We start from the raw sequence: 21,458 nt of genomic DNA on the forward strand, positions 1-21,458 counted from the left end.
ACTGCAGTCATGCAACAGCACAGCCAGCTAATTTTTTCTTTCTTTCTTTTTTTTTCTTTTTTTAAGAGACAGGGGTCTCACTTTGTTGCCCAGGCTGATCTCAAACTCCTGGACTCAAGGGATCCACCCTCTTCAGACCCCAAAGTGCTAGGATTACAGGCATGAGCCGCCACCCATGGCCTGGCTTAGGTTGTTGATAGGTAGAAAGACATCCTTCTGTGCAGGTATCTGGCTAAAGAGCCTCAAGGGTCTGCCAGTCCCAACTTGAAGGCTCCCTAGACTGGGGAATCTTCCATCATGGCTATAATACACTGTTGTTAATGTTTCCTATTATATCAAGAGAAGATTCAGTGGCTCCATGACATGATAATGCTGAAAACATACCGTTTCTTCAGTGTTCCTCTATGAACACTCGCATGCATTATTTTATTTAATCCTTGCTACGGTTCTATGGGGTTAGAATGAATCTCCCATTCCTAGACAAGGAAGCAAACTCAGGTTAAGTGACTGACTCAAGGCCACACATCTATGTGGTAGGGCTGGAAGATGCTGAGATTCAGAGGGTATGTTTGGAGAAGCCCAGGGCTCAGATTTTATCCTGGCCTGACTGCTGTGAGCAGAGTTGATCAGTAGGAGTGAGTTGATTATCATCTCCTTCCTTTAACTCTCAGCCACTCAGGGCTTGATCAACTGGCTTCAGGTAATGGGACAACAACCCCTGCCCTCCCACCCCAACAAAGACCCAGATAGGTCGAAACAGGCCTTGAACTTCCTCAGTATGAAATGGAGTCACAGCCCAAGGCATTTCCCTTTTCTGGGTCAGGTTCCTCATCTAGCATGGAGGAAAACTGTAATTTTTCCCTTTTCTAGAAATAGCAGCTCAGTTTTCCTCTGGAGAACCATCTCTCTCCTGTCAGTCCATTATGTTTTGAGTGAGACAAATTCCACTCCTAGTGCCATCATGGGTGTCTTAATATTAGTTCATTTAATGGAACAGCCCAGGGGAAGTTCTTGCTCCTGGCATTACTGGAATCAGGTTCTGATTATCTGAGAATGCATTTCTCCATTTTACAGAAGGCAACTGAGGTTCATGGAGATAGTGATTTGGCCAACGTCACAGGCCCAGTAAAAGGGATTAAAAATCCAGGTCTGCCTGATCCTAAACAGGAAATTCTGCCTAGTGTCTCGCTGTGGCTTGTTAGGGATCCTGGGGTACCCTTCAGGATCTTAGCTCTGAAGGAAAAGCATTCCTCTCCGAGGGGACGGCCTATATTACCAAGGGGGTGTGGCCAGATGCCTGAGGGGGTGTGGCCAGGGCCTGGGGCGGTCAGAGCCGAAAGGGCGGGGCGGCAGCAGCCGGCGTCTAGGTAACTTCAGCGCCTGCGCAGAGCCTCCCCAGCCCCGTCCTAGGCTGGGACTCTAGCGAGGCTTCGGCTCGGTTTTGACCGCACCGCCCGCGTAGGTCGCTTCGGTCGGGTTCCACGCCCGGCTTGACCATGAGCCGGTGCGCCCAGGCGGCGGCCGTGGCGGCCACAGTGCCAGGTGCCGGCGTCGGGAACGTGGGGATACGGCCGCCCATGGTGCCCCGTCAGGCGTCCTTCTTCCCGCCGCCGGTGCCAAACCCCTTCGTCCAGCAGACGCAGATCGGCTCCGCGAGGCGGGTCCAGGTGAGGGGCGTGGGTCTGACAGGGGAGGTGGTCTGAGGGGGACGCTGGTCTGAGTGGAGAGGTGGTCTGAGGGGGATCCAGGTGAGGGGCATGAGTCTGAGCGAGGAGGGCGGCCGAAGGGGGCGTGGGTCTGAGGGAGGAGGTGGTCTGAGGCAGGCGTGGGTCTGAGGAGGGAGGTGTTCTGAGGGGGCGTGGGTCTGAGCGGGGAGGTAGTCTGAGGGGAACCTGGGTCTGAGGCGGGTCCAGGTGAGGGGTGTAGGTCTGACGGGGGAGGGCTGTCGAGGGGCGCGTGGGTCTGGGAAGCAAAGGCATCTGAGGAAGAAAGAGCAGTGGATCTGAGAGGAGAGGACTTCTGAGGGGCCGTGAGCCTGAAAGGGGCAGAGATATGCGTCTGAGAATTGAGGACATTTGGAGGATGGTCAGAGCGGGCACAGGAGAGATGCTGCAGGGAAGATGTGGGCCTGAGAGGAGGATCCGAAACAGGAAGAGACTCAGCTGGCTGGTGGCGCAGGCTACATTCCATGCCCCCGAAGGGTGAAGAATCTGTGCATCTGTGACAGAAGCTTCAACTTGAGTTTGTGAGAGTGTTGTGGGAGGCAGATCTACCACGGAAGAGTAGGTTTGAAGAAGTCTTTTTTTTTTTTTTTTTTTTTTTTTGCCTTAGGAAGGAGAGAAGTCAGTATGGGATGGGTAAGAGTGAGGCAGAAGGCAGAGCCCAGGTCTGGGATTAGAACAGCAGGTAAGGCTGTAATGATTTAGCTGAGCAGGAGCATACTGGAGGGTAGGAAGTCAGAATCAAAGGGACAACTGAGTCAGCTTAGGGTGTTTAAGATTTTTTGGTCCAGAATCAATCTTCACCTAAACACTTCTCCGAAACAGAAGCATGAGTAGTAGCCCAGACTGTTTTCCACTGCTCAAAATGACTATACTCTTATGCAGGAAGGAACTTTCCTTTCCTTTCCTTTTTCTTGTAAAGGGCTCCTTTTACCATTAGCAGTTGCACTCTTTGGACTTCCTCTTTGTTGAGGTTAGTGATCAGAGAACAAGATAGACCCTGCTTACCACATTTGTCCTGTATGTTCTGCAGGGGGAAAAAAATTTGAAGTTTTCATGTCCACCTCACACATTACTTAATGGATTTGAAGCAGTATAACATTTGCAGTCAGCTTGTATGCACTAAAACCATTGTCTTTTACAGTGTGGGAAGGTTAACTGTGGAGCTAAGCAACACAGGTGGTGGCTTGAGTAATGGGAGATGAGTGTCTGGTTGAAGAAGGGTGTGAGAGAGGAAGAAGATGAGGAATATAGTAATGCCATTTTGTAAGGAAATTAAACGTTTAAAAATGTGATCTTCATGTCTTTAAATGAATATTCTTTTTGTGTCTTGACATTCTGAAACGTGTAAATACATAGGTCATTGTTCAAGAGTAAATTTAGTCCAATTTAGTTAAATCATACTTAAAAATATACCCATCTATTTGACTTCATATTTTGGAGAGAGACTCAGAATAGCATGTTTACAAACATGTATATTGCACCTGGAATAAATTATTAAGTTTTTTCATCACCTGGATTGTTACTGCCTAAAGATCTCTTCCAAATAACTCTCTGAGAATTGTAGTAAAATGGAATGATAGCTAGTCAGTCATAGGACCTGATCATTTATTAGTTGTGTGACTTTGCCCAAGTCACTTAATCTCTTTGAACTATACTTTTCTCACCTATTAAATTGGAATATTAAGAATTCAAAGTAGGATTGGAATTAAGTGAAACAATATATGAAAGAATCTGGTATTGTTCACTGATCTTAATATTGATAATTACCCTATTATTTTCTGCAAAGTATAGACTGTACTTAAAATTTGCTGCTTGGATTAAATGGGCTTTAACAAAGTCTGGATACTAAATATACTTTTTAAATTTATATAGATCAGAGATACCAAAGAGGTTTTAATGACTTGAATAATCTGGGTAAAGGGAAGATTTAAATAGGCATGGTAGAAATACAATGTCTATATTATCCAGTTTAAAAGATTGGACATACTTTCATTTAAGTATGGCTTCGTATGATTAATTCAGACTAAATTTAATCTTAAATGATGATTGATGTCTTGCTTAAGGACTGTTGTTCTCACATTTCACTAAGAAAGTTAAACAAACAAGTACAAAAATATATATTCCCATGTTTAGTAACTGTAATGAAGGAAAACCAGAAAATAACACTGAGAGAAGGCCACCCAATGGAGATGACGTTATTACCAAAACAGAAATATGATGGGGAATCATCTTAATTTGTCAACAAGTTAACTCAAAATTGACTTATTATTAAGCACTATTATTTGTTGCAAACCTTGAGATGGCAGAGAAAAAAAAAGTTGTGTAATATTTGGCAACTTGTTCAATTAAAATCCATATTGGTTGCTCGTGGTAGACATGAGTGACTCTTATGCTAACATACTTGAATTTCATTCCAAGTCTTTCTTCAGTGTCTATGCTATATGGTCCTTTCTTTCAGTCAAGATTATTTCTTGGTCTTTTAATAATGATAACTCTTCAAAGAGAATCCCAGCTGTGACCTACCAGAGTGACTTGGGAATTTGAGTCACGGCATCTTCTCCACAGTACTATTCCCCAGTATACTACTATACTTCATTGCACCACCCATTCAAATAAATATAACGTTATCTAAAATAGTATGCTTATGATGTACACAGAGCTTCAAGAAAAATCTCCTGGATCCAAGATCCCTACTGTGTTACAGTTCTGAAACTCCTACCCATTTAATCTAACACATATTCTGTTTTATAAGAGATAAGACTGATAGCAAAGTTTCATTATATTTGTAAGTCAGTTTTCAAGTGAAGAATAATTTAAAAGGGCTAGTTTTAGTCTCAGGAATGATGGAGTAGCTTAATGTAGACAAACCTTTCCATGTATAACAATTAAAACCCTAGTCAAAATATGAAAAAAAAAAAACCACATGAAGGCACTATAGAGCAATACAAATCATACAGAAACTGGAGGGATTTGTTGCTTGAAATAATAGTGCTATAATATGTAACATTACTCTAACTTCTTTTTTCCCTGATGGTTATCACTTGACACCATGAGAAGGGATTCCTAGAAAGCCCCAGTCTTACTGGCCTAATGTATCAGAGCACAAAGTTCAGGACTATCAGAGTGGCTAAAAATTGAAGGAGGAAATCCCAGAAAGGAGGAAGCTAGAAATGAGGGAGCCCCTAAATTGGCATATAAATTCTCTCAAAACCTTGGCTGATCCCTGAACTGTGTATTTACAAAGGAGTCTTCAAAAGTATCAGCAGAAAGGAAGAAGGAATGTAATGCTGAAAGGAAGAAGGAAAATAATGCTTAAAGGAAGAAGCTGAGCAGACACTTCAACTGGTTAACACAACAGGGAAAGCACGTTTAGAATCCCACCAATTAAGAGGGCCCTTACATAAAGCAAACATTTCAGGCTTTACACTGAAACCTTACAAAGGTAATACCACAGGAGAAAAGCTCTACCCTAGGACTAAGGCTTCAGTCAAAGACTAAGGCATAGCTTCAAACCATTTTTTCCTTAAAAAGTATAAAACTATGCCTTCACAAGGTGAATGCAACCAGCCAGAATTTTACCTACTTGCTAGGACAGAAATCAATACTCTTTAGAAAAGGGTAACAGAATCCAAAATATCTGTAGTATATTATCCAAAATGGCCACTCTACTATAAAAACGATACTAGACATTCAAAGAAATAGGAAAGTGTGACCTATGATCAAAAGAAAAATCAGGCAATAAAAATAGACTCGAAGATGACCAAATGTAGTACTTTGCAGAAAAATACTTTAAAGTAGCTATTATAAAAATGCTCAAGGACTTAAAAGTAAAGAGTGGCATGATGAATGAATAGTTGAGGGGAGCTTTAGCAGAGAAATAGAAAATGTAAAAGAGAACCAAATGGGCATTCTAAAACTGAAAATTATTATATCTGAAATGGAAAATTAATTAGATGGGCTTAACAACACATTGGAGATGGTAGAAGAAAGCGTCAGTGAACTTAGGTCACTAGAAATTATTCAGTCTAAAAAGCAGAATGAAAAAAATTGAGACAAGACATCAGCAAAATTGGTGAAGTAAAGGCCTCTGAAAGTTATCTTCTCCATAAAAACAATGAAAATACAAAAAAATTATCAGAATCAGCTTTGTCATAGCTCTAAAAATTAACCAAAGGCTTTCAACAATCCAAGGAGCATTTATTTAAGAGTGCTGACTCTTGATAAGAATAGTAGGCTTTGGGACAGTTTTATTTTATTCTCATTCCTCATCCTCAGCTCTGTAGTAGCCTTTAGAAACCAACAGTCTGCAGTCATAATGAAAACCAGTAACCTGGCAACCACTAGAGGGGGAAGAATAGTGCTGGAGTTTCTTCAAAGCCTCATTCCCAAAGAATTGTCATTATTGGTCAGTCTGGTGGCTGCCTGGAAGGCCTCCTTTGCCAAACTGTCTTCATGTGATTTGTCTTGGTGCTTACACAGTGCAAATGGCCTTTTCTCAAGGGTGTTTGTCAAAAACAATCAGAGGTAAGTGAGTGCAGTGGTACACACCTGTAGTCTCAGCTATTCAGGAGACTGATGTGAGAGGATTTCTTGAGCCCAGAAATTCAAAGCCAGCCTAGGCAACGTAGAGAGACTCTGCTTCTTAAAAAATAAAAATAAAAAAATCAGAGGCAGTTGCTTAACATCACAGCTGCCTGAGGCAGCTGTTGGAGTAGCAGTTGGAGTAAATAGTAGGATAGCTAAAACCTTAAAAGAAAAAGCTAGGGGATGAGATGATCATAGGGGACTTTAAAAGCTTTGACATATTCCTAGGAATCTAGAAGGCTCTCCACATAAGTAAGGCTTTGTTCATGCTTGAGACTATGCACATGTCCTGAAAATATCTAAAAATACCCTAAGCTGTCACTTCTCACTAACCTTGAGGCTCTGTACTAGCAGAAAGCGAAGGCTAAGGCAGAATTGTCATCTGTCACCTGACTGTTTATGGTGTGCCCCAACATGTACACAGAGACCCTTTGCAAGCATCAGGAAACTTACTAGTTTCAGGTACTTAAGAAAATCTCTAATCATTAACTGATTACTAAGGTAACTGGACAGAGACTTTAAATTTAGTAGCCACAATGGCAAAGAATACAAGCTTTACAAATTAGTTTATAAAATACACTAAACAAACAACTAACAACAACAAAAAACAGCAATCACAACAAACCCTGGTAAGGGATGAGAATCATTTCCAGAGTTGCTATATTATTTAAGATGTTTAGTTTTCATTTTAAAATTGCAAGGTATATAAAGAAAAATAAAGTATAGCTTATAAATAGTTAAAAAAAAAAAGCAGTCAATGCAAACTTTCCCTGAGCGAGCCCAGACTTTAGTCTTCCTATACAAAGACTTTAAATCAGATATTTAAAATATGGTCCAATAACTAAAAGAAACCAGGTGAAAAGAGCTAAAAGAAAGTACAGAGCAGGTTATCACCAAATGGATAATATCAATAAAGATGTAGAGTGTGTGTGTGTGTGTGTGTGTGTGTGTGTGTGTGTATTCACTAGAGGGGCCAAACAGCAGACTATATTAAACAAAAAAGGAATCAGCAAACTTGAAAACAGGTAAACTGAGATTATCTAGTTTAAGGAACATAAAGAAAAAAGAGAAAACTGAACAGAGTCTCAGAGACCTATGGACACTATCAGCTTTACAAACAGATTCATAATGGGAGTCCCAGGAAGGAAGAAAGGGGCAGAAAGAATATTAGAAGAATTAATGGCCAAAAACTTGATGAATTTGGTTAAAAACACTAATCTGCCTACCCAAGAAGCTCAAGGAACTCTAAGAATAAACTCAAAGATATCTATATCTACAGATATAATAAAGCCATTGAAATCCAAAGAAAAAGAATCTTGAAAACAGAGAGAAGCAACTCATTATGTACAAAGAATCCTCAACAAGATTAATGACTGATTGCTAATCAAGAACTGCAAAGACCAGAAGGGAATAACAGGATGACATTTTCAAAGTGCTGAAAGAAGAAGACTGTCAACGAAGAATTGTATAGCCAGAAAACTATCCTAAAAACTCTAAGAATAAACTCAAAGATATCTGTATCTACAGATATAATAATTAAGCCATTGAAATCCAAAGAAAAAGAATCTTGAAAACAGAGAGAAACAACTCATTATGTACAAAGAATCCTCAACAAGATTAATGACTGATTGCTAATCAAGAACTGCAAAGACCAGAAGGGAATAACAGGATGACATTTTCAAAGTGCTGAAAGAAGAAGACTGTCAACGAAGAATTGTATAGCCAGAAAACTATCCTAAAAATGAAGTACAAATGAGCAAAAACTAAGAGAATTTGTCTTTAGCACACATGCCCTAAGATAAATAAAGGGAGTTCCTCAGGCTGAAATGAAAGGATACTGGAAAGTAACTCAAATTCACATGAAGCAGTGGTAAAGGTAACTACATGAGTAGATATAAAGGACAGTACAAATGTAATATTTTTGTTTGTAAATCTTTTTTTAATCCAACTTTAAAAAGTCTACATAAAACAATAATTATAAATCTGTGTTGATGGACATACAGTGTATAAAGACATAATTTGTATAACAATAATGCAAATAGGAGAAAGGAGGGAATGGCTCACAGTTTTTGTATACTATTGAAATTAAGTTGGTTGATCCAAACCAGATAATTATTATAAGTTAAGATGGAAACACTTAGGACAATCACTAAGCAAATACATTTTTAAATGTAGCAAAAGAAAGAAAGAGGGAATTAAAATGGTACCATAGAAAATATTTAACACAGGAGAAGGCAGCAATATAGACATAGAGAAATAAAAAAAAGGTGTAAGACATATAGACAACAACTAACAAAATGTCATATATAAATTCTACCTTATTAGTAATTACATTAAATATAAATTGATAAAATAATTAAAATGAAGATTAGCAGAATTGATAAAAATATGTAACTGTACACCTCCTTAAAGGGACACACTTTATTTATTTATTCATTTATTTACGTAGAGGCAGAGTCTCACTCTGTCGCCCCGGCTGGAGTGCAGTGGTACAATCACAGCTCACTGTAGCCTTGACCTCCTGGCTCAAGTGATCCTTCCATCTCAGCTTCCTGAATGGCTGCCACTATAGGCATGCACCACCACACCCAACACATTTTTATATTTTTTTATAGAGGTGGAGTCTCCCTATATTGCCCAGACTGGTCTCGAACTTCTGGGCTCAAGCAATCTTTCTACCTTGGCTTCCCAAAGTACTGGGATTATAGGTGTGAGCTACCATGCCTGGCCAAGAGACATACTTTTGATTCAAACACATAAATAGTTTGGAAGTAAAAAGGTGAAAAATGATATACCATGCAAACAGTAGCCAAGTTAGAGCTGGCATGGTTGTATTACTATTACATAAAATAAACTTCCAGACAGAAATGCTTGCTAAAGAAAGACATTTATAATTATAAAAGGGTTGATTCATTAAGATGTAATTATAAGCATATATGCATCTAACAACAGAGCCCAGAAATACACAAAGCAAAAAGTGGCAGAACTGAAGGGTGAAATAGACAATTCAACAATACTAAAGACTTCAATTACTCGATAATGATAGAAGGTAGAACAATGAGACATATCAACAAGGAAATAGAAGACTTGAAGAACACTATAAACCAACTTGATCTAACAGATTTATATTGTAAAACACTCAACACTAGCAGAAAGAACATTCTGTGTTTTCTGCTGTTGGAGGATTTGCCAAGGTAGACTGTACGCTAGGCCATAAAACAAGTCTCAATAAATATAAAGTGGTTAAAATAATACAAAGTTTGTACTCTTACCACAGTGGATTGAAATTAGAAATCAATAACAGAAAAAAATGTTGGAAATTCACAAAAAATACTTTGAAATAAATTACTTCTAAACAAGCAATGATTCCAAAGTAATAATAAAACAATAGAGAAAAACACCACCACCAAAAGTTGGTACTCTGAAAAAAATTTGACAAATATTTGTCTGCACTAGCCAAGAAAAAAATGAAAGAAGACTCAAATTAAGAGAGAACAATATTACTGACCTTTCCAAAATAAAAAGGATTGTAAAAATTATATGAACAATTGCATGCTAACAAATTAAATAACTTAGTCGAAATGACCAATTTCTAGAAAGACACAAAATACCAAAACTGATTCAAGAATAAGTAAAAAATCAAATAGACCTGTAATAAATAAAAGGATTGACTAGTTATTAAAAACAGCCCACAGAGAAAAGTTGAGGACCAGATGGCTTCACTGGTGAACTCTAACAAAGGGTTAAAGAAGATTTAATACCAATCCTTCACAAGTCCTTCCAAAAAATAAGAGAGAACACTCCCCAACTTATTCTGTGAGGCGAGGCCTACTCTGATACCAAACCCAAAAAAGGACATCACAATAAAAGAAAACTATAGACCAAGATTCATTGTGAATATATATGCAAAAATCCTCAATAAAATGCTAGCAAACTGAATCCAGCAGCTAATAAAAGGTATTATATCATGACAAAGTGGGCTTTATCCTAAAAATGTAATTTGGTTCAACACTGAAAAATTAATATGAGCACCATATTTATTGAATAAAAGGCACAAGATCATTTTAACAGACAGAGAAAAGTGATTTGACTCCCATTCATGATAAAAGCCACTCAATAAACTAAGATTTCCTCAGCCTTATAAAGGGCATCTGTGAAAAACAGCTAACATTATACTTAATAGTGAAACACCAAAAAGTTTTCTTCTAAGATCAGGAACAAGACAGTGATGTCTACTCTCATTACTTCTATTCAACATTGTAGCGGAGGTTCTAACAAGGGCAATTAGGCAAGAAAAAGAAAAGACATCTCTATTGGAAAGGAAGAAGTAAAACTATCAAGATGACATGATTTTTTAAACATAGAAAATCCTACGGAATGCACAAAAAACCTGGAGCTAATACAGGAGTTCAGCAAGATGGCAGGATATAAGATCAATATGAAAAAATCATGGTATTTTTTCACAAGCAACAATCTGAAAATGAAATTTAAAAAACAGTTCAATTTAACTTAGTATCAAAAAGAGTGAAATACTTTACCAACAGAAGAATTCTACACTGAAAACTACAAAATATCATTGTATTCTATATTCATAGATTTGGAAGACTTAAATTGTTAAGATAATGATACTCCCCAAACTGATCTACAGATTAATATAATCCTTATCAAAATATCGCTGGCTTCATTTGCAGAAATTGACAAGCTAATTTTAAAATTCATACAGAAATGCAAGGACTACAAACGACCAAAAGAATCTTGAAAAATAAAATCAAAATTGGAGAACTCACATTTCTCAATTTTAAAACCTACTGCAAAGCTACAGTAATCAAGACTGTGTTGTACCACTAACAAGACAGACATATAGATCAATGAAATAGAATTGACAGTACAGAAGTTAAGTTCATACATCTGTGGCCATTGATTTTCCACAGGATTGCCAAGATGATGAAAGGGAGTGACTAGTTTTTGCAACAAATGGTCTGGAACAATTGGATTCACATGTGTCACAGCATATACAAAAATTAACTCAAAGTGGATCAAAATACTAAATGTAAGACTTAAAGCCATAAAACTCTTAGAAGAGACAATAAGTGCCCATCTTCCAGACCTTGGATTAGGCAGTGGTTTTCTAGACATACAACAAAAGTACTAGCAACCAAAAAAAGAATGAGTAAAGGGTACTTCATCAAAATAAAACATTTTGTGATTCAAAGCACACTACCATGAAATTGAAAAGATAACTTACTGAATGGAAGAAAATATATGCAATTTATACATTTAGTAAGAGTAGAGTGTTAAAAATATATAAAGAACTCTTAGAACACACCAATAAAAAGATAACCCAATGCAAGTATCAACCCAGAATTCTATATCTAATGAAAATATTATTCTGAAATGAAGGGAAAATAAAGACATTTTCAGATAAGTGAGAATGGAGAGAATTTGTGGTCAGGCCTGCATTCAAGAAATGGTAAATAATTTTTTTTGAGTTGTAGGAAAATAACACCAGATTGAGACTTAGATATACAGGAAAGAATGAAGAACACTGGAAATGGCAAATATGGAAAGAACAATATCAAACTTTTTTCTTTATATTAATTTCACCAACACTGGAAATGGCAAATATGGAAAGAACAATATCAAACTTTTTTCTTTATATTAATTTCACCAAAGAGTTAGAAAATATAACCATTTAATACAAAAAGTGTTATTTTCTTGGATTTACGTATATGTAGAGGTAAAACATATAACAATACTGAAAGGATGGTGGATAGGATGGAATTGTACTGCTTTTCTTACACTTTCTGTGAAGTGGTATAGCGTTAACTCAGAGTAGATTGTCTTATGCTAAGCACACATTGTAATCTTCAGACCAACTGCTGACTAAAAGTAAAAGAAAATACAGCTAAGGAGCTATTAAAGAAATTTAAATGGATCACTAAAGAAAAATTTCATGAACTCGAGAAAACAGAAAAGAGAAACAGAAACATAAAACTGATGGGAACTGATGGGATATATAGAAAAACAGCAAAACAGTAGATTTATATCCAACTACATCCATAATTCAATTTGGTATATGTTAACATTCTAACGTAAAGGCAAAGATTTTCAGACTGGACAAAAGAATAAGACTCAGCGATACATTAATTTACAATACATGCACTATAAATGTAAATACAAAGATAAGAAAATATGGGAATAGTAAATGTAGGAAGCTGATACGTACTAATATCAGATAAAGTAGACTTCAAAACATGTTATAACACCACATATAAAGAGGGACATTTCTTAAAATAAAAAGGTAAGTGGGAAAACTTAGCAGCACTTAATGTTTATTTACCTAGTGTCAGAACTTTGTAAACATGAAGCTAAAATTGAGCACTAAACAAAGAAATAGCTAAAACATAATTGAGGATAGAAACACCCCTTTCTTGGTAATTGACAGAATAGTAAAACCAAAGATTAATAACATAGAAGATTTGAACATTGGTAACCACTTTGACTGAATTGAAATTTATGGACCACTACCTCCAATAACATCAGAATATACCTTCAAGTACACATTGAATACTTATCAACATAGACCAAATGCTGGGTCATAAAAACAACTCAATAGGCCGGGCGCGGTGGCTCAAGCCTGTAATCCCAGCACTTTGGGAGGCCGAGGCGGGTGGATCACGAGGTCAAGAGATCAAGACCATCCTGGTCAACATGGTGAAACCCCGTCTCTACTAAAAATACAAAAAATTAGCCGGGCACTGTGGCGCGTGCCTGTAATCCCAGCTACTCAGGAGGCTGCGGTAGGAGAATTGCCTGAACCCAGGAGGCGGAGGTTGCGGTGAGCCTAGATCGCGCCATTGCGCTCCAGCTTGGGTAACAAAGAGCAAAACTCCGTCTCAAAAAAAAAAAAAAAAAAAAACAACTCAATAAATTTCAAAAGTTTGAAATATTACATAGCATATTCTCTGACCACAATGAATTATGTTAGAAATCAATAACAAATACATCTGATAAAAATTGACATATTTAGAAACCAAGCTATATACTTTAAAATGATCCCTGGGTCAAAAACATATTACAAGTGAAATTATAAAATGTTTTAAACTAAATGTAAACAAAGTACAACATATCAAAATTGTGGGATGCAGTTAAAGCAGTGCTTGCAACTAAACCCGTACATTTAGATACATAGAAAAGAAGAAAGGCTTAAGATTAATGATTTTTAAGTTCTCACCTTCAGAAGCTGGAAGAGAAAATTAAACACAAAGTAAATCAAAGAAAGGAAATAATAAAGACAAGAGCAATAATCAGTGAAATAGAAAACAAACCACATAGAAAATTAAAATCAAACATTTGTTAATGGATTAATAGAATAGACTAGTGGAATTGATAAATCCTTTTAATGGAACTGATAAATACTTAACCAAGACTGATAAGAAAACAAGAAAGAAAATACAAATTACCAGTATCAAGAATGAAAGAGCATGTATCATTATGGCAAGATGGCTAATAAGGGAACATTGTTAACTTTATGCCAGTAAATTTAAAATATACATGAAATGGACAAAAATCCAGTGTATCAAAAATGCACACAAGAATGAGAAAATATGGATAGACCTTTATTTATGAAGGAATTTGAATTTATTTTGTATACACAAATATACATTTAAAGAAAACTTTTCACCAAGATTATTTCACTAGTAAATTTTGTCAAACTTTTAAGAATATAATAAAATCACTCACAAAAGCTTTTTCAGAAAGTAGAGAAGTGTGGAATGCTACCTAAGTACTTTGATGGGACTATCATTACCTTGATACCTAATCTGAAAAGACATTATAAGAAAAGAAAATTATAGATCAATATTCCTCATGCTCATAAATGTAAGAACTCTTAGCAAAATATTAGCAGGTCAAATATGGCATTGTATGAAAAGGATGATACTGTATATTTCTTCCAAGTTTATTATATCTCAGGAACATAAAATAAGGTTGATTTAACATAAAATTCGAATTTCAATGTAATTCACCATATAAGCAAAACACATGATAAAATGCATGTGATCATTTCAATGAAATTTCATTAACTTACTTGACAAAATTCAATACCCACTGATGATAAGAAAATTTCTTAATAAAATAGGGATAAAAGGGAGCTCTCTCCATCAGATACAGAGCATCTACAAAACACCCACAATTAATACCATGGTGGTAAAATATTGAATCTGTTTCCCCAAAGGTTTGGAACAAGACAAATACCTTGTTCACCACTTCTGTTTGACATTATGTTAGGGATCCTAGTCAGTACAATAAGATAAGAAAAAGGAAGAAAAGACATATGGATTAGAATGGGAAAAGTATAACTGTCCTATTCACAAATGATAATAGACTGTATATGAAGAACTTCCTAAGGAATCAACAGAACAACTAACTACTAATAAGTGAAACTGGCTAGGTCATAAGATACAATATCAAAACTTAAAATCAATTTTACCTTTATATACTAGAGGAACAAATAATTACAAAATTAAATCAAGTAATTTATAACAACAATAAAATGACATTAACTACTTAGGAAAAAACCATATAAGACCACTACACTGAAAGCTACAAAATATTACTGTGAGAAATTAATGAAGACTTACATAAATGGAGAGATATACCATGTTTATGAATTGGAATAATTAATATTTTTAGGATGGCAATTTCCTCCAAATTGATCTGTAGATTCATTTTGAAATCTCAGTAAAAATTCTAGCAGGTTTTGTGTATGTGTGGAAACCGACAACTCTAAAACTTATTTGGAAATTTGAAGTATCCAAAATAGGCTTCAGAAAAATGATGAAGAAGAAAGTGTTGTTGGTCTCACACTTTCCGATTTCAAGACTTTCTTCAAAGCTGTGGTAAATAAAATAGCGCAGTATTGACAGGAGTATAGATGAACAGATCAATGCAACAGAAAGAGAATCCATACATAAATATCCAATTGATTTTTGCAAAGTTGCCAAGAAAATTCATTGAGGAATGTCAAGTCTTTTGGTGCTGCAACAATTGAATAAATTTATAGTTAAAAATGAACTTTGCTCCATACTGCACACCACACTCAAAAAAAAGTCATTGAAGATTGACCATAGATTGAAATGTAAAACTCAAAACCATACAGATTCTAGAAGAAAAAATATATAGAATATTTTTAGGACCTTAAGGTAAAGATTTTTTCAGAAGGACACAGAAAATAATTAAACATAAAATACAAATTGATAAATTAAGCTTCATCATAATTAAAATTACTTTAATTAAAAAAATGCCATTAAGAAAACGAGAAAGCAAGCCACAGAATGAGTGAAGTTATTTTCAATGCATATATTGACAAAGGGCTTGTATACATTTATACAGAACTCTTATAAATTGATAAGAAAAAGACAACCCAGTAAAAATGGGCCAAAGACTTGAACAGACACTAATATAAGAAGTTAAAGAAATGACCAATAAGCATATGAAAAATGTGTTCAACATCATTGTTCATGAAATGTAGATTAAAGCCACATGAGATATCATTTTATACCCACTTTAATGGCTAACATTAAAAAATTAAAAAACTGACCATACAATATGTTGGTAAGGATGTGGAGCAACAGGAACTCTCATACCTTGCTAGGGATGTAAACTGGTGAAGCCACTTTGGGAAATAGTTTTGTAGTATTAAATAAAGTTAAGCATGCCCTATGACCCAATAATTTTATTTACAGTGAAATGAAAATGTATGGCCACACAGAGATTTGAACATTAATGTTCATATGAACAATAACGGTTGAAAACTTATAATGAGCCATATATACTTGAACGAGTAAATAGATTGTAATATATTCATACAATGGAATAGTACTCTCCAATTAAAAAGAGTAAATACTGATACATATGATATGGTTGACTCTCAAAAATATGAAGTGATCAATCCAGATATAAAAGGTTAAATGCTGCAAGGCACAGTGGCTCAGGCCTGTAATCTCAGCACTTTGGGAGGCTAAGGCAGGCAGATCATGAGTCAAGAGATCGAGACCATCCTGGCCAACATGGTGAAACCCTGTCTCTAATAAAAATACAAAAAATTAGCTGGGCGTGGTGATGTGTGCCTGTAGTACCAGCTACTTGGGAGGCTGAGGCAGAAGAATTGCTTGAACCCAGGAGGCAGAGGTTCCAGTTAGCCAAGATAGCACCACTGCACTCTCTAGCCTGGCGACAGAGCAAGACTGTCTAAAAAAAAAAAAAAGGAAAACGCCATGTGTTTTTACTTATATGAAAATCTAGAACAAGTAAAACTATAGTGAAAGAAAGCCTATCAGTGGTTGCTTAGGTTTGGGGAGGGTATATTAATTGCAAAGGGCAAAAGAAAACTTTTTGGGATAATGGAAATATCTCGATTGTGGTGGTCATTGCATAGGGTTATGCATTTGAGAAACTCGTTATCTATGAACTTCAAATAGGTGTATTTTCTTTTCTGCACATTACACCTTAATAAAGTTGTTTTGCTATTGTTTCATTTTGTTTTTGAGATGGAGTCTTGTGCAGTGGCAGAATATCAGCTCACTGCAACCTCTGCCTCCTGGATTCAAGCCATTCTCCTGCCTCATCCTCCCAAGTAGCTGGGATTACAGGTGCCTGCCACCATGCCTGGCTAATTTCTTTGTATTTTTAGTAGAGACAGGGTTTCACCATGTTGGCCAGGCTGGTCTTGAACTCCTGATCTTATGATCTGCTCACCTTGGCCTCTCAAAGTGCTGAGATTACAAGTGTGAGCCACCACGCCTGACCATAAAATTTTTTTCTTTTTTTAGTCTGCCAACACCAAATGCTGGCAAGGATATACGGCAGCTGAAATTCTCATACATTTCTACTGATACTTTTATATGATACAACTTTAGAAAACTGGTGGTTTATTATAAAGTTAAACAACATCTATGAACCAGCATTTCAAATCCTAGGTATTTACCAAAGGGAAATGAAAACATATTTACAGAAAAACTTGTACAAGAATGTTCGTAGTGGCTTTATTTATAATAGTCCACAACTGGAAACAACCCAAATGTTCATCAGTAGGGGAATCAATAAACAAATTGTCATATAGTTACATAGTGGAATAATACTCTGCAATTATGAAGAATGAATTACTAATGTATGAAACAACATAGTAGAATTAAAAATATTAAGTGGCAAGCCTGTAATCCCAGCACTTTGGGAGGCCAAGGCGGGTAGATCACGAGGTCAGGATATCAAGACCATCCTGGTCAACATGGTGAAACTCCGTCTCTACTAAAGATACAAAAAATTAGCTGGGCGTGGTGGTGCATGCCTGTAATCCCAGCTACTTGGGAGGCTGAGGCAGGAGAATTGCCTGAACCCAGGAGGCGGAGGTTGCGGTGAGCCGAGATCGCGCCATTGCACTCCAGCCTGGGTAACAAGAGCGAAACTCCTTCTCAAAAAAAAAATATTAAGTGGAAGAATGCATGATATATGATTCCATTTCTGTGATGTTTAAGAACAGATAAAACTAAATTATGGCAATAGAAATCTAGCATTGGTTGCCTAAGAACATAGGGTTTGACTAGAAGAGGCAGAAGGTTACTTTCTCAGAGTGGTAAATATGTTTTGTGTGTTAGTTGTGGTGGTGGTTACACAAGTATATATTTATCAAAGCTCACTGAATTGTATACTTTAGATCTGTACATTTCCTTATGTTACTATTTAGTATTCTAGAGACCAAATAATTAGAATATTTTTTACATTCTTTATAAATTATTTGATTGTCTCAGAATCATATAAGGGCCAGTAGAGACAGAAAAAGAATGCTATTTGAGTAATATAATTGGCTTATAGAAAAGACGACAATGTGCTATACATAAGCACAGTCTATTTCATTCAAAAGGCAGTACAATGAAAGAATTAAGAACAAAGACTTTATAACGAAACTAGGTTCAAATCCTTATTTTACCGCTTGTGATCTTAAGCAATTTAACTCCTTCTGTGCTACTCCTTTCTGGTATGTAAAACTTGAAACTTAAGGTTGTAAAAACTAAATAGCTTACTACATGCCACATGCTTAGAATGCCTGGTACATCACATAGTAGGCATCCATGCATTATTTGCTGTTCTTACTTATTTACTTTTCATTTCTTCTTCTTATTTATTTTTATTTTCTCATCTGTTTTTATTGTTATTAGTTATAAAGTTCTGGCAGGTATATAAAACAATGCATTTACTTCTTCACACTCTGATGTCTTCACTCTTCTACCTAAAGCTCTCAAAAAGCAATTTCCCCTTCTTACCTTGCTAGCTCCTGCTTATCGTGCAAGACTGTTCAAGCTACAACTCCTTCAGGAAGCTTTCCCTGGCTGCTAAATCCTATACACCTTTTCTTTGTTCCCCCAGCATTCTCTATTCACTTTCATGGACATGCAGATCATTTGTCTTATGGTTTTTCTTCAGTGTTTCTCTTGCTACACAGTAGGCTTTGTGAAGTTAGATATAATTTGTTATTTTTCTTTGTGCTTAAATCCTTGTCTGGTACAGGGTAGTAGACAATTCATCCTTGACTGAATGCATGAATACGATAAAACTTTCCCGTTACATGTTTCTGTTTGATAGTTATGAATTAAAATAATGTCCATTCATCTATTTTTACCAACTTTGACTTTCAGATTTTCCTTCTTGGGATTATCCTGCTTCCAATTCGTGCCTTATTGGTTGCGTTAATTTTATTACTTGCATGGCCATTTGCTGCAATTTCAACAGTATGCTGTCCTGAAAAGCAGACCCACCCAGTAACTGGTTGGAGGAGGTAAGAAATAATTATGTCCAAAATATTAGGACATAATATTAAATTAAGATATATTATATCAATATAAAAAGAGTTTATAATAATTTAGTCAGTAATCAATAGCTTTATCTAACTACTACCTACTCAATAATGAATAATAATTTATTTTTATTTCTCATATAAAATATGTAGAAATTACTGCCCAAATGCCAACTACATTATGATAATCTTCTAAAAGATGTAATTTCCTAATGCTAAAATATTTTGTTTTCTGAGTTATTGCCACATGTGATACATCCCTAATTTGGAAAGATACCCAACTATTATACCTGAGACTATTGAAGCTACAAAATACCTCTTTTTCCTTTCCTCAGTTTTCATATTTTCTTTTCTCCCTCTACAGCTTTTTGTAGTGGCATAAGTGGATTAATTATATTATTTTTATTAATTACTTTAATAGTAATTTCTATTGTAATAGAATAACAATTTAATTATTAACCAATATAGTCTAGTTGTTTTAAACATTAGCATGAGACAGAATCTAACTACTTTTCAGGCATTATCTAATTAAGATGGTAATAGAAGAGAAACTGATCATGAATTAATAAACTACTGGTAAAACTTTATTCTTATTGGATAGAGCCAAATTGTTGTGATCTGTATGCCTTGAAAGTGCAGGCTCTTATTTGGACTCCACGGATTCCATGTGAATTTCAAATCTGTAGATGGGTTTTAGTGCATTGTCAAACTCTTTGAAATTGTTGGCAGTTTCTTTTATATGCAAGAATATTTTGTATCCAAATCTCAAATGTGAATACATCCTCCGAAAATTTTGAGAAATACTATTCTAGAAACTTTTAAAGAAATGTGTAGTTTGCTGTTCAGTTCATGTTCTGGTGAACAAATGTCGATATCAAACACAAGGCTGGTTTGAAGTGGAAATGAATCCAATGCTGTAATGCCCCAGAGAAATCTCAGTTCTTGTAAACCACGCTCCTTTGTTTTATAACTCAAGGTTGTATAGTATAAAACAACACTTGAAGGGTTGTTTTTTATGACTCACCAATTCTTTTCAGATTACCTCTTTGGTTTTTATTGTCAGTGGCTTATGAAAACCTAGGATGATAAAAGGAATAGGTTTAAGAATCCAGACAATAGATATAATAAATGTTAGAAAAGAAAGTTTTACTTTTGTCCATTAAACCAGTATCTCTTTCTCCTCTCAAACAGGTAATGTTGAAGATATTATGTGGGACCAGACTTACAGCCATTTTTTAAACATGTTAAATAGGAGTGTTTAATGACTCCGAATACGGGATAAATATAGTTATCAGAAGCTTCATCACTATAGATAAAAAATAAGAGGTGTGGAAATTTGATAAAGGGATACACTTTGTATCATTACATGAGTAGAAATCTCTTCTCTAAACTAAAGGTGAAGAAAGGGAGGTATAGTTCCTGTGCCCTTTGGAAAAGTATTTTGGTTTTCTTTATATAACTTCTTCTCATGAAATAAAAGTCACAGAAACTTCTTCAGAGCTAGTTGCTAATAGCTCCTCACTATATTATTACAAAAATGTGGAGATAATTAGATGAGAATCCCATTTTTAAAAGCTAAGGTGGGCAGATCACTTGAGGTCAGGAGTTTGAGACCAGCCTAGTCAACATGGTGAAACCCCATTTCTACTAAAAATACAAAAATTAGGCCTGGTGGCAGGTGCCTGTAATCCCAGCTACTCAGGAGTCTAAGGCAGGAGAATTGCTTGAACCGGGGAGACAGAGGTTGCAGTGAGCCAAGATTGCGCCACTGCACTCCAGCCTGGGCAACAGAGCAAGACAACGTCTCAAAAAAAAAAAAAAAAAAAAAAAAAAGCTCTCATTAAATACGTCCAGGATGATGTACGTATTTTATTTTTGATAAAAACTATATGCTTATTCACATACTGAGATATCCCTTCTGTGTTTGCACTTCTGGGAATACATTTTTGTTTCCCTGCTCAACTGGATTTTATTTGTCTTGTGTGTCCAGCACAGTTCCTGGCACAGTTTGATGAATTAACTAATCTTTAATAGCACAATCTTTTTTAAAACTTTTTTTTAAAAAGTGGTTTCTGGATTGCTCAAGAGCATCTCATTCCAGGGAAGTGAGATGGTGAACTAACTTCTGATGATTCTTGATCATATCTAAAAACTGTAACAATACAGGTAACAAGACTTACTTTTTAAAAAATTCCTAAAAAAATTCTGAAGACAGTTTCAGTGTGAGAGTTCCAAAACTGTTTTAGGAGATAGTAGCATCTTCATTACAACAAATGTGGATTTCCAAGATAACTACTTTG

At 35.9% G+C, this 21,458-nt stretch overlaps 1 protein-coding gene across 2 annotated transcripts in view; it reads left to right on the forward strand.

The window, feature by feature from the left end:
• Positions 1-1,386: 1,386 nt before the first annotated feature.
• LPCAT2 (lysophosphatidylcholine acyltransferase 2) overlaps positions 1,387-21,458 on the forward strand; it is an 83,476-nt gene continuing 63,404 nt past the window's right edge. For both annotated transcript variants that reach the window (XM_035281707.3, XM_035281708.3), the window contains exons 1-2: positions 1,387-1,667; positions 19,001-19,140. In XM_035281707.3, coding sequence (XP_035137598.1) covers positions 1,497-1,667; positions 19,001-19,140 — 311 coding nt within the window. In that variant the 5' untranslated portion in view covers positions 1,387-1,496. The remainder of the gene's footprint in view (positions 1,668-19,000; positions 19,141-21,458) is intronic.

The sequence above is a fragment of the Callithrix jacchus genome, chromosome 20 (genome assembly GCF_049354715.1).
Source record: "Callithrix jacchus isolate 240 chromosome 20, calJac240_pri, whole genome shotgun sequence".
NCBI classification, from domain to species: Eukaryota; Metazoa; Chordata; class Mammalia; order Primates; family Cebidae; genus Callithrix; species Callithrix jacchus.